At 39.9% G+C, this 13,609-nt stretch overlaps 2 protein-coding genes and 1 long non-coding RNA gene across 3 annotated transcripts; 2 read left to right on the top strand and 1 right to left on the bottom strand.

The window, feature by feature from the left end:
* Positions 1-507: 507 nt before the first annotated feature.
* krt18a.1 (keratin 18a, tandem duplicate 1) lies at positions 508-4,677 on the top strand. Its single transcript, XM_066670169.1, has 7 exons — positions 508-1,008; positions 2,715-2,797; positions 2,934-3,090; positions 3,192-3,356; positions 3,490-3,615; positions 3,932-4,152; positions 4,263-4,677. The coding sequence occupies exons 1-7, from the start codon at positions 592-594 to the stop codon at positions 4,375-4,377; spliced, it is 1,284 nt and encodes a 427-aa protein (XP_066526266.1). The 5' UTR covers positions 508-591; the 3' UTR covers positions 4,378-4,677.
* A 126-nt stretch (positions 4,678-4,803) lies between these two features.
* Positions 4,804-8,229, bottom strand: LOC136696070 (uncharacterized). Its single transcript, XR_010802564.1, has 3 exons — positions 8,105-8,229; positions 5,739-5,823; positions 4,804-5,204 (listed from the first exon to the last, which is right to left on the bottom strand). It is a non-coding gene; the product is annotated as an uncharacterized lncRNA (long non-coding RNA).
* On the top strand, positions 7,904-11,739 carry LOC136696068 (keratin, type I cytoskeletal 18-like). Its single transcript, XM_066670170.1, has 6 exons — positions 7,904-8,239; positions 8,664-8,746; positions 8,822-8,978; positions 9,804-9,968; positions 10,077-10,196; positions 10,301-11,739. The coding sequence occupies exons 1-6, from the start codon at positions 7,934-7,936 to the stop codon at positions 10,541-10,543; spliced, it is 1,074 nt and encodes a 357-aa protein (XP_066526267.1). The 5' UTR covers positions 7,904-7,933; the 3' UTR covers positions 10,544-11,739.
* The last annotated feature ends 1,870 nt before the right edge of the window (positions 11,740-13,609 follow it).

The raw sequence follows: 13,609 nt of genomic DNA, 5'->3' as shown, positions 1-13,609 counted from the left end.
CTGTGCTCCAACATCACCGAACTCTCCCTCCACCTTGGAGAACAAAACCTCATACATACAAACACTTGAATATTCAATTTTTGAACCTTTTTTTAAAAGTGTTTAAATCCTCTTCTCCATTTTCCTTTCCCTTAAATAAAGTTTCCAATAAATAACCCACACTCCTATCCTCAGCTATTTTTCCTTTGGAATGTTTCAAGCAAATTAGCTCCCACATTGAAATAAATGAACTGAGACAAAGCAAAAGAAGTGGTTCTTTGTTTTTAAGCATTCTCACAATATCCTGAGACATTTTTTTACTGTAATTACAGAGCAGGGGAAAGTAGACACTTGTAAAAACAGTGGAACAGAGTCTAAGTATCTTGCAGTCAGTGAAAGCTCAACAAAACTGCAGACACACATGGAGCAGCGTGATTGGTTAAAGGGGAGAGGCTTGGAGGCTTGGAGGCGGGCTTTGAATGCCGGTGTGGGCTATAAAGCCTGAGAGTGTCCCTCCTTACTGCCCTGTGCACTCATCTGGCTGCTGTAAGCTTCTCTATTCAGCTTCTCTCTTACTTTCTCACTCTTGTTTGCTCACTCACTCCAGCCACCATGAGCTTCTCGCAGTATGCTTCCTCGTCCTCCTATGTTCCTGTGTCCCATGGGTCCATCAAGCGCACCTCAGCCCCAGTTTATCGCGCAAGCAGCTTGTCAGGAGTTGGATCAGGGAAACGCATCACCTCACACACTTTCTCCGGCGTCTACAGCGCAGGAGGAGTGTCAGCCAGCCCCATGGCCAGTTCCATCCAGGTAACCGCCACTGGGGCCTCTGGCGAGATCATGGGCAACGAGAAGGTGGCCATGCAGAACCTGAATGACCGCCTGGCTTCCTACCTGGACAAGGTCAGGTCCCTGGAGAAGGCCAACAGCAAACTGGAGCTGCAGATCCGTGAGGCCCTGGAGAAGAGAGGCCCAGATGTCCACGATTACAGCCGCTACCAGAGCATCGTTGATGACCTGCGCAAGAAGGTGAGCTGTGAGAGGGTCACTTAACCCCTTAATACATTGTAAATCAACCTGGCTCAGTTGATTTAATGTGTTAGTTAAAAATGTCTCATCAGTTTTAATGATTTAGGGAAACTGGAACATCTGGACCCACTTTCATTAGAACATTTTCATAAGTCATTGAGTACATTTTTAAGTAAGTTACTTGATACTAGAGTAAGAGTGCAGAATCGCTAAAAAATGAAAAACAGACCTTTTAAAGAAATTGGAACCTGTAAGAAAAATGGCATTTTTGGAGGTTTTTTTTATATATAGTTAATTAGATCAGATTATCATTAACAGAGAAGTTAATGTAGAAAAAAAGGGTGGGGGTATGTGGTTTCAAAGGACCACTGTTGACCACTTACTGAGGCCTGGCATTCCACTGAATAAGCACTTCCATCCTGTGTTTATTCATCGTCACACATGCAGACGTTTCTGTAATTCCCTGTGGATGGAAAACTGGGATTTGGTGGGGAGGGAGGGAGTAGTGGGGGGGTGGGTTGGTTTAGGCCTTATGGAAAACTTGAAGGAATAGAAAAATGAGTCAATGTTAAGGCTGAGTTTAACTAACACAAAATGCCTCATTGAGTTTAATGGGTAACGTCTTGGAAGTTCATTTACAAGATCTTACAACAACGTTCTGTATCATTATCAATCTTTGTGCCTGGGAAGCTGATACAGAAACATAAAGGTGATAAAAGCAGAGATAAGCCTGTCTCAGGTTCACACCTCTGTATTCCCACGCTGAGGATACAGTCATATGATTCTCATTCATCAGGAAGGGCCTGGGTCAAATGACTACTTGATTATATTTAAATGGACTTCAAGTTCACATTGGTCATACCGGTATCAAGCAAGGACAAGAAACATCACGGGCTGCTTTTGAGGCCACGTCATTAAGTCATTTTTACTATGGAGTCTTAGAAAGACAAACGATACAGCTGCAGTATTGCAATATTTGTATTGCAAGTTGCAATATTGGTTCTTAAACGGACCAATCTTATCTAATTATCATCATCAAATATAACAACTACACATAATACAGTTGGAAATTAGTCATGTTAGGATAAGGTTTGTTAAGATCCTCCTGCACTGGAGACGTTAAACTCAGGTGATTATGGTTATTAGAAACCTTATTACATCAAATATTTATAGTTGTCTATTTATCTTAATGTAAGCAGAACATTAGCCCACACCCCTATTTGCATTAAGGGACCGCTATGACACTTAGCCAACATTAGCTTACTTGCATTTACCATCATACCAAGATATGTTTACATGCTACCTTAGTATGTTTAGCTACTCACACTAGAAAAACACACACAGTCATCTAACAAGCTTTACTCTTCCTCTTCCTGCACATCAACCGGTTTGGCCAAAGAATTAGTTGTTTGTTAATGATTGTCCCATGGACTCTGACACCTGCTATTCTCTAGCTCTTATCTAAGCAAACTAAAGCCACAGAGCTGAACGGATAACCGCTGCTCCAGGCAACTATCCCAGCCTGTAGTTTCAGTTTGCACTGACACATTTTTATCTCAGTCCTACTGAGCATGGCAGCCCCAAATTAACAAAAGAAACAGGACTATTGAACCATTTCTGACACATTTGCTTTATTTAAGAATCTCTTATAAATGCTCATTTTTCTTGGCAAAGTTTGCTAACGTCTGCCTCTTTATTTCTTCTAGATCTTTGATGCTACTGTGAACAATGCCCGCCTTGTGCTGCAGATCGACAACGCTCGCCTGGCAGCCGATGACTTCAGAGTCAAGTGAGTGCACACATTTGTGACCTGGGAACACATATTTTCAACACAAACTTTTATAATACGGTGTATAACCCATTATTACTTATGTTTTACACTGCAATAAAAGATTCATAGCATGACCGAATCTTTTTTTCTAAAGGTATGAGTCTGAGCTGTCCATCCGTCAATCAGTGGAAGCTGATATCACTGGCCTGAGGAAGGTCATCGATGACACCAATATCGGCCGCATGAACCTGGAGAGTGAAATTGAGTCCCTGAAGGAGGAGCTCATCTTCCTCAAGAAGAACCATGACAATGTGAGTGAAGGTCTTGCAGAGTCATAAACATGAGCTGGAAATCTGGAATAGTCCAAAACAGTGTTCACCTTAAAATCACTTTCTTTCGTTGACCTCAACAGGAGGTGAATGACCTGCGCAACCAGATCGCCCAGTCTGGAGTTCAGGTGGATGTCGATGCTCCTAAAGGACAGGACCTGTCTCAGATCATGGAGGAGATCAGAGCTAAATATGAGAAGATGGCCCTGAAGAACCAGGAGGAGCTCAAAGCCTGGCACGAATCACAGGTATGTTGTGAATATTAACATTTACATTGCAAAATTAATAGTAATAACATACAAATCAATTTTTAGCAACAAACGTACTTTTCCAGTAGTGATTTCTGATCCTCAAACCTGACTGTTTTTTTTTTCTCCCAAGATCCAAGAAGTCCAGGTACAAGTCACACAGAACACAGAGGCGCTCCAGGGTGCACGAACAGAAGTCACTGACCTCCGCAGACAGCTTCAGACACTGGAGATTGAGCTGGAGTCACAGAAGAGCCTGGTGCGTGCTTTTGTTTTAAGCTTCTACACTTTATTTAATTTCATGCCTTGGAAGTTACACCTTCCCATGTGTTCTGAACTTGAGCTTATATCTGATATTGATGAAAGAAAAAGGAAAACAATGTGTTTTTCATTTATTATGCAATAAAATCCAAAAAACAAACATCCCATTCACCAAGATTTGACTACACTGCCATAAGCTAGATTTGTTGGATAAAGATTTTTAACCAAGACTTAAAATGGGAATAAACCTCTGTAACAATATTTGAATGCTGTTCCCGTTCTTACCTATAGATTCTGTTTATTCGTCCTCACAGAAAGCTTCACTGGAAGGCACACTGCGGGACACAGAGATGCGCTACAATGCAGAGATCCAGAACCTGAACAACATCCTTCTGCAGTTGGAGGCTGAGCTGATGCAAATCCGCAACAACATCCAGCAGCAGACGCAGGACTACGAGGCTCTGCTCAACATTAAGATGAAGCTGGAGGCTGAGATCGCCACCTACAGAAGACTTCTGGACGGCGGAGACTTCAAGTGAGTACAACTTCAAAGCATTTGATGGTGGAAGTTCACCTTATTGCCTTGGAAATGTCCGATTACGATTCCTCATTCTCAACTAATAAGAAAACTGATTGTTTCCTCAGACTCGAGGACGCCGTCGATGAGCAGAAAAGGGTTAAAGTGATGACAGTCACACAGACACTGGTGGACGGAAAAGTGGTGTCCTCCAGCACAGAGACCAAGGAGAGGAACTACTAATTCATGACCAGAGCTCCACAAGCAATGCAACACTAACACCTCATAGGCCAATACTGACAAACATGCACACAGTGGATGGTGCAGGAAGACAAGATATTTATTAGGAAAATGTAATTGTTTTTTATTTTTAGAATTAACCGATGACATGGTCATCAGCACTAAACTAAAGACAACCCTCTATAAAACCACATCGTTTGTAGAGCACTACATTATTGTGTAAACACTATTCTGAAGTCATGACAAGCTGAATGGCATTAGTTGCCTGTTGTGTTGTATGCATTGGGTCTGCTCATTTCCAATAAACCACAAAAAAAAATGTCATGTGTCTTCCATACTTCGTGTCCATTGTATTACTGGGAGTTATAATCCTTCAGTAGCATTTAGAGTGTACAAAGAGTCAAATTTAAAGACTGTCGAGACCGCTTAGAAACATGAATCATGATAATTATGATGTATTTTAAGTTTTGAAGTTGAGCGTTAGGAATTTCCCAGTCAAACTCCAACAGTCATGTATTGGTCACTGGCAATAACAAAAGAGCTTTTTGGCTGTATTTGCATGAATATTTACAAAACAAAGCGCATAGGGGCATGAGCAGGCTAGGCCAGGCCATGTAATCTTCATACTGAAGTCGTTTTATTAAATAAATATTCCACTCAAACAAGACAGGACTTAAGATGGAGGACTAAAATTACTGTCACCACATGCAGGGGAAGTGTTACAGACAGAGCTGAGGCAGGATGCACGTGCAGAAGAGCTGGATTAGGAGCAGTCATCACAGCTGGCCAGGGTCAGCACGCATACAAGAAGGTCTAGGAGGTCTAGGAGACTACAATCAGGAAACAGAGAAACACACAGAGAGATAAAAGAAACTAAGAATTTATTCATACGTATGTGAAAAAAGAAAAACTTTTGTAGAACTGTTGTATAACATGCATCAACTATACTTTATTAAAGAGAGAAGTCGTTACCCCAGTTACCTTCTATATTTAGTTTATACATTGACACGCTTTTAAAAATGAAGGAGCTACAAAAGTTCTTTGAGCAATGCCACAGAAGGACCGCCTTTGGTTCCATAAAAAACCATGTGTGCTATTACATTTATATGGATAAAACCTTAAGTGAGGGATTTTTAAACTTTTAAAAATGTTCTTTAATCACACCATGATGCTAATCAGGGACATTGAAGGCTAGTGCATGTTTTCTCTCCCGGAACAGGTGAAGCCAGACACTGCTTCTTTTTGAACTGTTGCCAACAGTACACCACTAAAGGAGCTAAATGCTAACCATCGAGTTCTGTTATGTCAGCTAAGAGATTCACAATTTGGTTAGCATTTAGCTGGTTAGCATTTATCACACCCACCCAGAGAGAGCAATATCCAATGTGCTTTCTTAGACTCCCAGTCTTGTATGGCTGTGGCATCATCAGGGATGGAACCAGTGATGTCCTGATGAAAAAAGTTTTAACAGATGAGATCACATATATAAAAAATACAGACAAAAATACTCCACAAACCACTTCCTCCAAACAGCCCTGTTTTCTTCCTTATTTCTGTGTGTTCGTAAGAAACATTTTTAGAGATGGATGACCTAAAGCTTTCAGCTTTCAGTTCTCAATGACATACAGAGATATAAATACACCCCTCAAATCCAAATTCCATTCATAGACACTGGTTCCATTTTCTGCTTCTGCTATACCAGGTAGTCCCAAACACCCTCAAACTGCTTAGGACTATTTAATTTTCTCAGTAACAGCTTCTTGACAGCTACACCTCTTTTGAGACCTACAATTGACTTGTATTTTCACAGTGGTAGAATGTACAGAAACATATGTCGGGCTTTACAAAGTCTTGTGAGGTGATTGTTAAGAATTCAGTTCCAATTTTTTCCTCCTTCTTTATCAGAGTTTATTGTCTAACGTGTAATTCATCAGAAATACTTTCTGGAAATTAATACCTTGTATTTAGCAACAGACTTAACTATAAATTCACTAGAAGAAAGTTGGTATCTGACCTTTGCCCAGTAGTGCAGGAAGGTGGTGAGTCTAAATCATCCCTGAACCATACTCCTTTCTGCAGACTTGCAAACACTAAAGTAAAAGCAGGTCAGATTTCTGTTTCACTGCTGAAAAAGACAGACTGTGTCTGTACTTTAAATGCATGTTATTCACTGTGTAGCCAAAAGATACCACTTATAGTAAGCAACTTCAGCTACTTTAGGTTGCACATTTACCGGTGCAGGTGTACAGCCCAGTCTGTATAATCTCCATAGCATATGGGTTTAACATCATAGCATCAAACAAAAGGCATAAATCCTCAGGCCCTGGCTACTGAGCAGTGGAACTGTGCTCTCTTGAGTCATACTTCATACAATGCATTCCAACATTACTACTGGACTTCATTAATGATATGAATGAATGAATGAATGATATATGATGCTTTTTCTTATATAGATTTTTTTTCTAGACGCTCAAAGCTCTTTACATTCTTTGGAACATTCTTAGTCCTCATGGCTGTATGCCAACAAATCCTCACAGCATAGTTCCATTATCTAGTGCCCAACACCTTGCTCCTGATTACAGGAACTATGCTTTATAGCAGCCATGTTGTAGAGCTGTTTGTAAAATAGATTAATGTAGATATATTAAAAATGACTTAAATGACTTGTTTTGCAAAGGGAAGTTCAGATTAAATACTAACTGAAACCAGAAAGTCTGATCTGATCTATAGCCCTCCCTGCAATCCACGTTTGACTTGTCATCATCATCATCATCATTTTCTTCTCCGCTTCTCCATTTCAGGGTCGCGGTGACTTTTGACTTGTGATATTTCCAAATATATTCAGACCTGTTTCTAATTAGCTTGCACTTTTAATGGGAACTGACTGCTGACACTGCTGTTCAGCTGTAAAACATCCAAAGAACAGTATTACCAGAGGGGTCTACTCAGAGTGGGTATTGTTTCTTCAGCAAAGATAATGCATTGCTTTTCAGAAGAAGCAGGAGTTAACAAACAAAGATATTCAGATTGTATGCCAATGCTAAGTGTTATCTCTGCAGAAATGAGGACAGGGCCACTATTGTTCAAAGTGTTGAGGGTTCGTGTTCTCAATGAAAAAATTTAAGCAGTTTCCTCAGACCGATTTTATCGAATGGCAATAGCCAGCAGGAATATTTACAGAATTTAAACCTCATATATGTTCTTGTGTTAGAGTTTTTGCTCAGTGTTTTTAAGGGTTGTCCAGACTGAGGACAATAAACTGAGGACAATAAACTTATTCTGTTCTATTGAGGTCAGGTGCCAACGCCCAGTTAAATGCATTGTGTAAGAAGTTGGGTGTTCTGGTGATTAAAGATAAATCTTCTTTGATAGCAGTTATTTACAAGCAGAGAGTCCAAAGTACAAGGAAACAGAAAGTTTAAATATCGATTCTGTGGTATCTAGCTGAAGTTCAAGCCTGTCTGTCTGAATAGAACTAGCTGTTGGACCTATTTCTTCAATACTTTTCTCAGAAGCAACAATGTCCATTCGTTATACTCCATTTCAACACACCGTAAAGATGAATTCTTCCCAAAATGTGTCAAGACGTGTGATTTCCCGTGAGTTCTCCAACTTGGGCAGTATAAGTATTCTCCCTGATGGACCTAAATCTCCCTCTGTGTCTATGGAGTTTGTTGTGGGCAGTGAGAAGATGACCATGCAGAACCTCAACGATCGCCTGGCCTCTTACCTGGACAAGGTGAAGACTCTGGAACAGAAGAACAGTGATCTGGAGCTGCGGATCAGACACGCTCTGGAGATGAGAGGACCCAAACAACATGACTACAGCCGATATGAGACTGTCCTCACCCAGCTACGAAAAGAGGTACGTCATTCTGCAGCAGATTCTGCATAAATACTGCTCAGAGTCACAGCAGTTCTAAGAGAAACAGCAATACGTTTGATAAATGTAAATAATACTGTAACATTGTGCATTTGGATCATTTAAAAGTGAGAAAGAAGAGCGTGAAGGACTTCAAACTGTAAAAAGGATTGTTGTTTCTGGAAATGGGGAAAAATTACATTTCCTTTTGCATGCAAAAGTCTTTCACATGTTCAGGGTTCTATACAGAACTAATTTCTTCACTAAAGAACATTTGTAGAACCATCATATTTAAGAGTGTAGAACACTGGGGAACCCCTGATCCCCAGCTCCATATTCCTCCATTTTCCAGAAAAAAATGTTAGATTTGTGTTCATTTATATTTGTGTTCATTGCATTTTTCCAAAAAAATATATTTCCCTTTTAGATTCAGGAGATGAACTCGAGCAATGCACAGCTGGCTCTAAAGATTGACACCAGCAGTCTGGCTGTACAGGACTTCAAGACCAAGTGAGGAAGAGGATGTTGATTTCCTTGTGTTCTCTGCACAGCATTATGAATGTTATATTTCTAGCATGTGTGTAGGTTTGAGCATGAGCTCCAGATTCGCCAGAATGCTGAGTCCGATATTGGAGACCTGAGGAAATTTCTGGACGACATCAATGTGCACAGACTGTATCTGGAGAATGATGTTGAGACACTGAATGACCAGCTCATCACTCTGAAAAAAACCCATCAGCAGGTGAGGACGCCGTTCAAGTGGGTTAATTAAGTTCTCATGGTAAACTTGGCGACACAAGTATTTCCACACACTCAAGACCAGGCTCCTCTTTCTAAAACTAGCAGTTTCAGGGGCAGTTCCGAAATATACTGGAAATCAATTTGGGCCTAGTCCAAATTAAAATGCTCAGCTAGCTTGTTATAGCATGAAATCCATGTAATATTGCTTTTGAGAGCTTGATTCATGCAAAATATTTGATTAATATATTCATTATTTTTGCTGGGAGTCCAAAACCACACAACTGGTCTCAATATCTCTAGGTGAGAAATACAGCCCTCCCTCTCCTCCTCCCATTACTCACCATGATGCTAGACAACACAGGCTTCTTTTATGTACAAAATAAATAAATAAATAAATAAATAAATAAACCTGTCTGATGGCATTGAGTTAGTGATAGTTGGAAAAGAGATGCTGGACTCATGTGACTTAGAGGAAGTGTGTGCTGGCCTTCACCCTTCCAGCTCAGCAGCATGGTGTTATGGGGATGTACACATGCAAATTGACCAGTGTTAAATCAACACTACTAGTGTTAAATTAACACAGTGTAATAATTTAACACTGTCAGTGTTAAGTTAACACTAATTGTGTTGATTTAACACAGGAAAATTTGCTGTGTAAGAGGGTGGAAAAAATTCTGAAGAAAATGACTGAAAATGAAAAATAAATAAATGCTGTAACATCAACTTTATTCACAAGCTTAACATACACAAGCATAATTACAGTTTCAGCAATGCTCTCACAAACAGTGCTTAATGTAAAGAGTTGTCACCTTGTCCTCCATCTTAGGAAATGACAGAGGTGCGGGATCAGGTTTTCCGCTCAGGAGTGCAGGTGGATGTTGATGCTGCTAAGGGTAAGGACCTGACTCAGATCATTGAGGAGATGAGGGTCAAGTATGAGAAGATGGTCCTTAAGAACCAAGAGGAGCTCAGTGCTTTGCACGAATCACAGGTTAGGTTTTAATCGAGTATTGACACTTGATGGATATACAGCAGTTTGTTTGGACCTCTTTTCAGACTTTTGCCAGCAATACTGCATTATTGTTGTGACTGTGTGTAGACCACGAACGTGATACTCGAGATCGATTCTGCAGCTCTGGAAGGGGCTCGGCACCAAATAAAGGAGAAACGCGAGAACATGCAGTCACTGGAGGCCGAGCTTCAGACACAGACCAGACTGGTAAACAATTTTAGTAGAAGAATTCATCATTGTCTGTAGCTACATTATTTATATATAAAAAAGTATTCCTTAATTCATACTATCTGTATTTCTCTGATGTTTAGAAAGCCTCTCTGGTGGGATCTCTTGAGGAAGTTCAGCTTCACAACAACATGAAGATGGAGCGGTATAATGCCATTATCTTCCAGGAGCAAAGTGAGCTGACGGAGCTGCGCAGTCGCATCCAACAGCAGATGCAGGAGTACACCATTCTGCTAAATGTCAAAGGAGAACTGGAGGCTGAGATTGAAACCTACAAAAAACATCTGGATGGTCAAGAAGATGATGTACAGCCCACACTGAGATGAGTTTTGAGAACGGCGGAGATAACAATGAAAGAAATATTTGTGGTGATCTTTTAACAAACAAATTTTATGACAAATAATCTCTTTCAGAATAAACCTAATCAAACTAAGATTTTGAATTGCTGTCATGGAAGATGATGTCCACAAGCTTGGAAACCAGAGAGAAGGACCTTAAACAAAAAAACAACTGAAAAACATCTTCCATTTTTTTGCAGTAAATATAAAACAGCATTTTTAATAGTACAACTATCACATTGTTACAAAAGGTGTTGGTAATTATCTTTTACTTTCTTTTCAAGATGAAAATGAATCACAGTTGGTACAGAGCATTAACCTTGGGCTTTAAGGTAAATCATGCAGCATATGTTTAATATTGAATCTACTACAAACTCAGCTTTGTTTCAGTCTGCATTTTACTTCTCACTGATATATTGGGCATTTGTGTGATTATTCTACATGGTTCATGTTTAATATTATTAGTGATACTATGTTGTTTTAACAATAGTCCTTATTGAAATGCTGTCTTACAACCTATGAGATTTTTGTAGAGGAATGTTACACCATTCTATAAAAAAGAAAATATGGCTTGGTGTTACTGAGGAGTGAAGGAGGGGGGAATCTACTCCATGGTATGTATTTCATTAAGGCCTAGTCCACACCAACACGGTAAATCGGAAAACAGCTTTTTTGTGTTTTGGCTTTGCAAGCACATTCAGTCCATGTCCCAGAACTCCTTAGTCTACAACAGAACACACAAACCATGGCAAAGGTGAATGCTGAGCATGTGCAAATGTCTGACCTACGACTCCTATGTCATTTCTTCTGCAGTAATTTGTTAATATGCTGCAGTCTACTGCAGTGTAGAAGCCAACAACCTGAGACAATGGTAGGAAGAAAGAAAGACAGATACTGTGTACTATACAGCTGCTAAACAATTAAATTACAGTATGCACAGCGTCATACAATGCTCCAGTCATTTTTGTCTAAGGACTTCTCCATGGTCCGTGCTACAGGTTTGAAAAGATGGGTCTTCTGTGCTGGAAAAGCTGGCTTAGTGTGGTTTAACAGGGCAGAACGGTGTTTATTGTGGATGAAGCAGATCTTTATCAAATGATCAGTCTTCCATAGGATAGCAATGTGGGATATACATTCCTATTCATCCCTCAACAAATAACGGAATAAGTACAATAACAACCTGAAGCTGCAAATGCATTCGTAATTTTGTAAAAAAAATATATATATATTATAATACTTGCTTTACTGCAAAACTGTGAGTAATAAATTGTGATTCATCTCTTTTTCTTATTTCCTCAGTTTCGATTTTGTAATTCTGTACTTTTTTTACCCACTCACCTTAAGTGACATCTGAATGTATCATGAAAGTTGAAGTCTTACTTGATTTTATTCTTTTCTGCCTTAAATGACACACAACATAACAATCTGAACTGCTGTCAGAATAAAACTGCTCTTTGATTACAAAATCAGTTTCAGATTTTAGAGATGTTGTGGTGTTTATTAAGTATGGAGTAAATGATTTATCATTTTAATAGGCCCATCTTTGAACAATGCAGCCAAAAAATAGCAGCTCTTGACTCTAATTGTTACCAAGGATATTTGCTTTCCCAAAAAAGCTGGCCTTAACACATTGTGTGATCCGGTTTCTTAAAAGCAGGAAGGAAGGGACCACTGCCAACTTTAAACATGCAGGGTTTTAGACAAACGTCAGCATCCAAGGTCTCCTACCTTGTGTTTACGTAGACACGACCTTCTAAACGTCACTAAACCCTTTCATTTACTGCATCATTTACAACACTTCAACTCCCCTTTACATTTGGTGAAACATTCACAAAATATTGCCCAACATTAACATTTAGAAAATGTGAATAAGTCTCTTTTAAAATTGTAAAATCATTATTTTGGAGTTACATGATTTATTTTGTGTGGACAGAAGCAGATTGCTCTGGATGTGCCTTAAATTCATACAAAATCGAAGACGAACCCTGTGAACTGGTCTCTGAATGAAAGAGCTTCACTAATCTACAGTGACTAAGTATAGAATGCTCCATTGTGGTTTTTTCTGAAAGAAGTGTGTGGCTGGAAGTTATGCTGAATTTCCACTCTCCTCTCATTGCTGAGACATTGAAAAAAACCCTTCTGGAAAAAAGGACTGGAGACTTGTATGAAAACGTATACCAGAGCGCAGAAAACTGGGAGCTTGACATACGTCCAAACAATTGAAACAATCTTTATAATAAATGAGTGCTGCTAGTTTGTACAATCACTTAAAAGCTTTGCAAATAAATAAAATGCAGGAAGAAACTTCGCAGACAGTGACCCAAGTTGGGGCTCAATATTTTCCCTTTAGTTATGGCCACAGAGTGTGTAGAAAAAAGTGTTTGTTTCTTTGTAATGAACCATTTCCCACCAAAACTATTTGAGTGACTTTGCTCACGTCTAAACGACTGGATTATACATATATAGAGTTTCAACAGATTCGATCCCCACAGACCCTGAACTCAGAGGAGCTCCTGAAATTCAGAACTTGAAATGTGGGAACTTCTATGGATGGGTAATACCGACAGGGATGGAGATGGATGATCTTAAACATGTGAACGACTCACACTCAGTAAAACATTCATTCATTGTCTGTAACCGCTTACCCAGTTCTGGGTCGTGGTGGGTCTGGAGCCCAACCAGAATCACATACACTGTGACATACACTGACACTTTCACACCTATGGACACTTTGGAGTTGCCAATCCACCTACCAACATGTGTTGTTGGACCAAGGGAGGAAACCGGAGCACCTGGAGGAAACCCACATGGGAGAACACATCAAACTTCTCACAGACAGTCACCAAGAGTGGAACTCGAACTCACAACCTCCAGGTCCTTGGAGCTGTGTGTCTGCTGCACCACCATGCCGCCCCCGAGTGGAACATGAAAATGCAAACATGAACCACTTTTTGATGGTTTCCTCTTGTGATTTTATGTTCAGTTTCTGCAGCGTGTGAGGCGCTCACTCACTTAAGGAGAAAATCATCAAACTTTTGAGTTTCCAAGGTTGAA

This window comes from Hoplias malabaricus, chromosome 5 (genome assembly GCF_029633855.1).
Source record: "Hoplias malabaricus isolate fHopMal1 chromosome 5, fHopMal1.hap1, whole genome shotgun sequence".
In the NCBI taxonomy this organism is placed as follows: Eukaryota; Metazoa; Chordata; class Actinopteri; order Characiformes; family Erythrinidae; genus Hoplias; species Hoplias malabaricus.
Note: the sequence above shows the minus strand (reverse complement) of the source record. Positions and strands in the feature narration are given on the sequence as shown.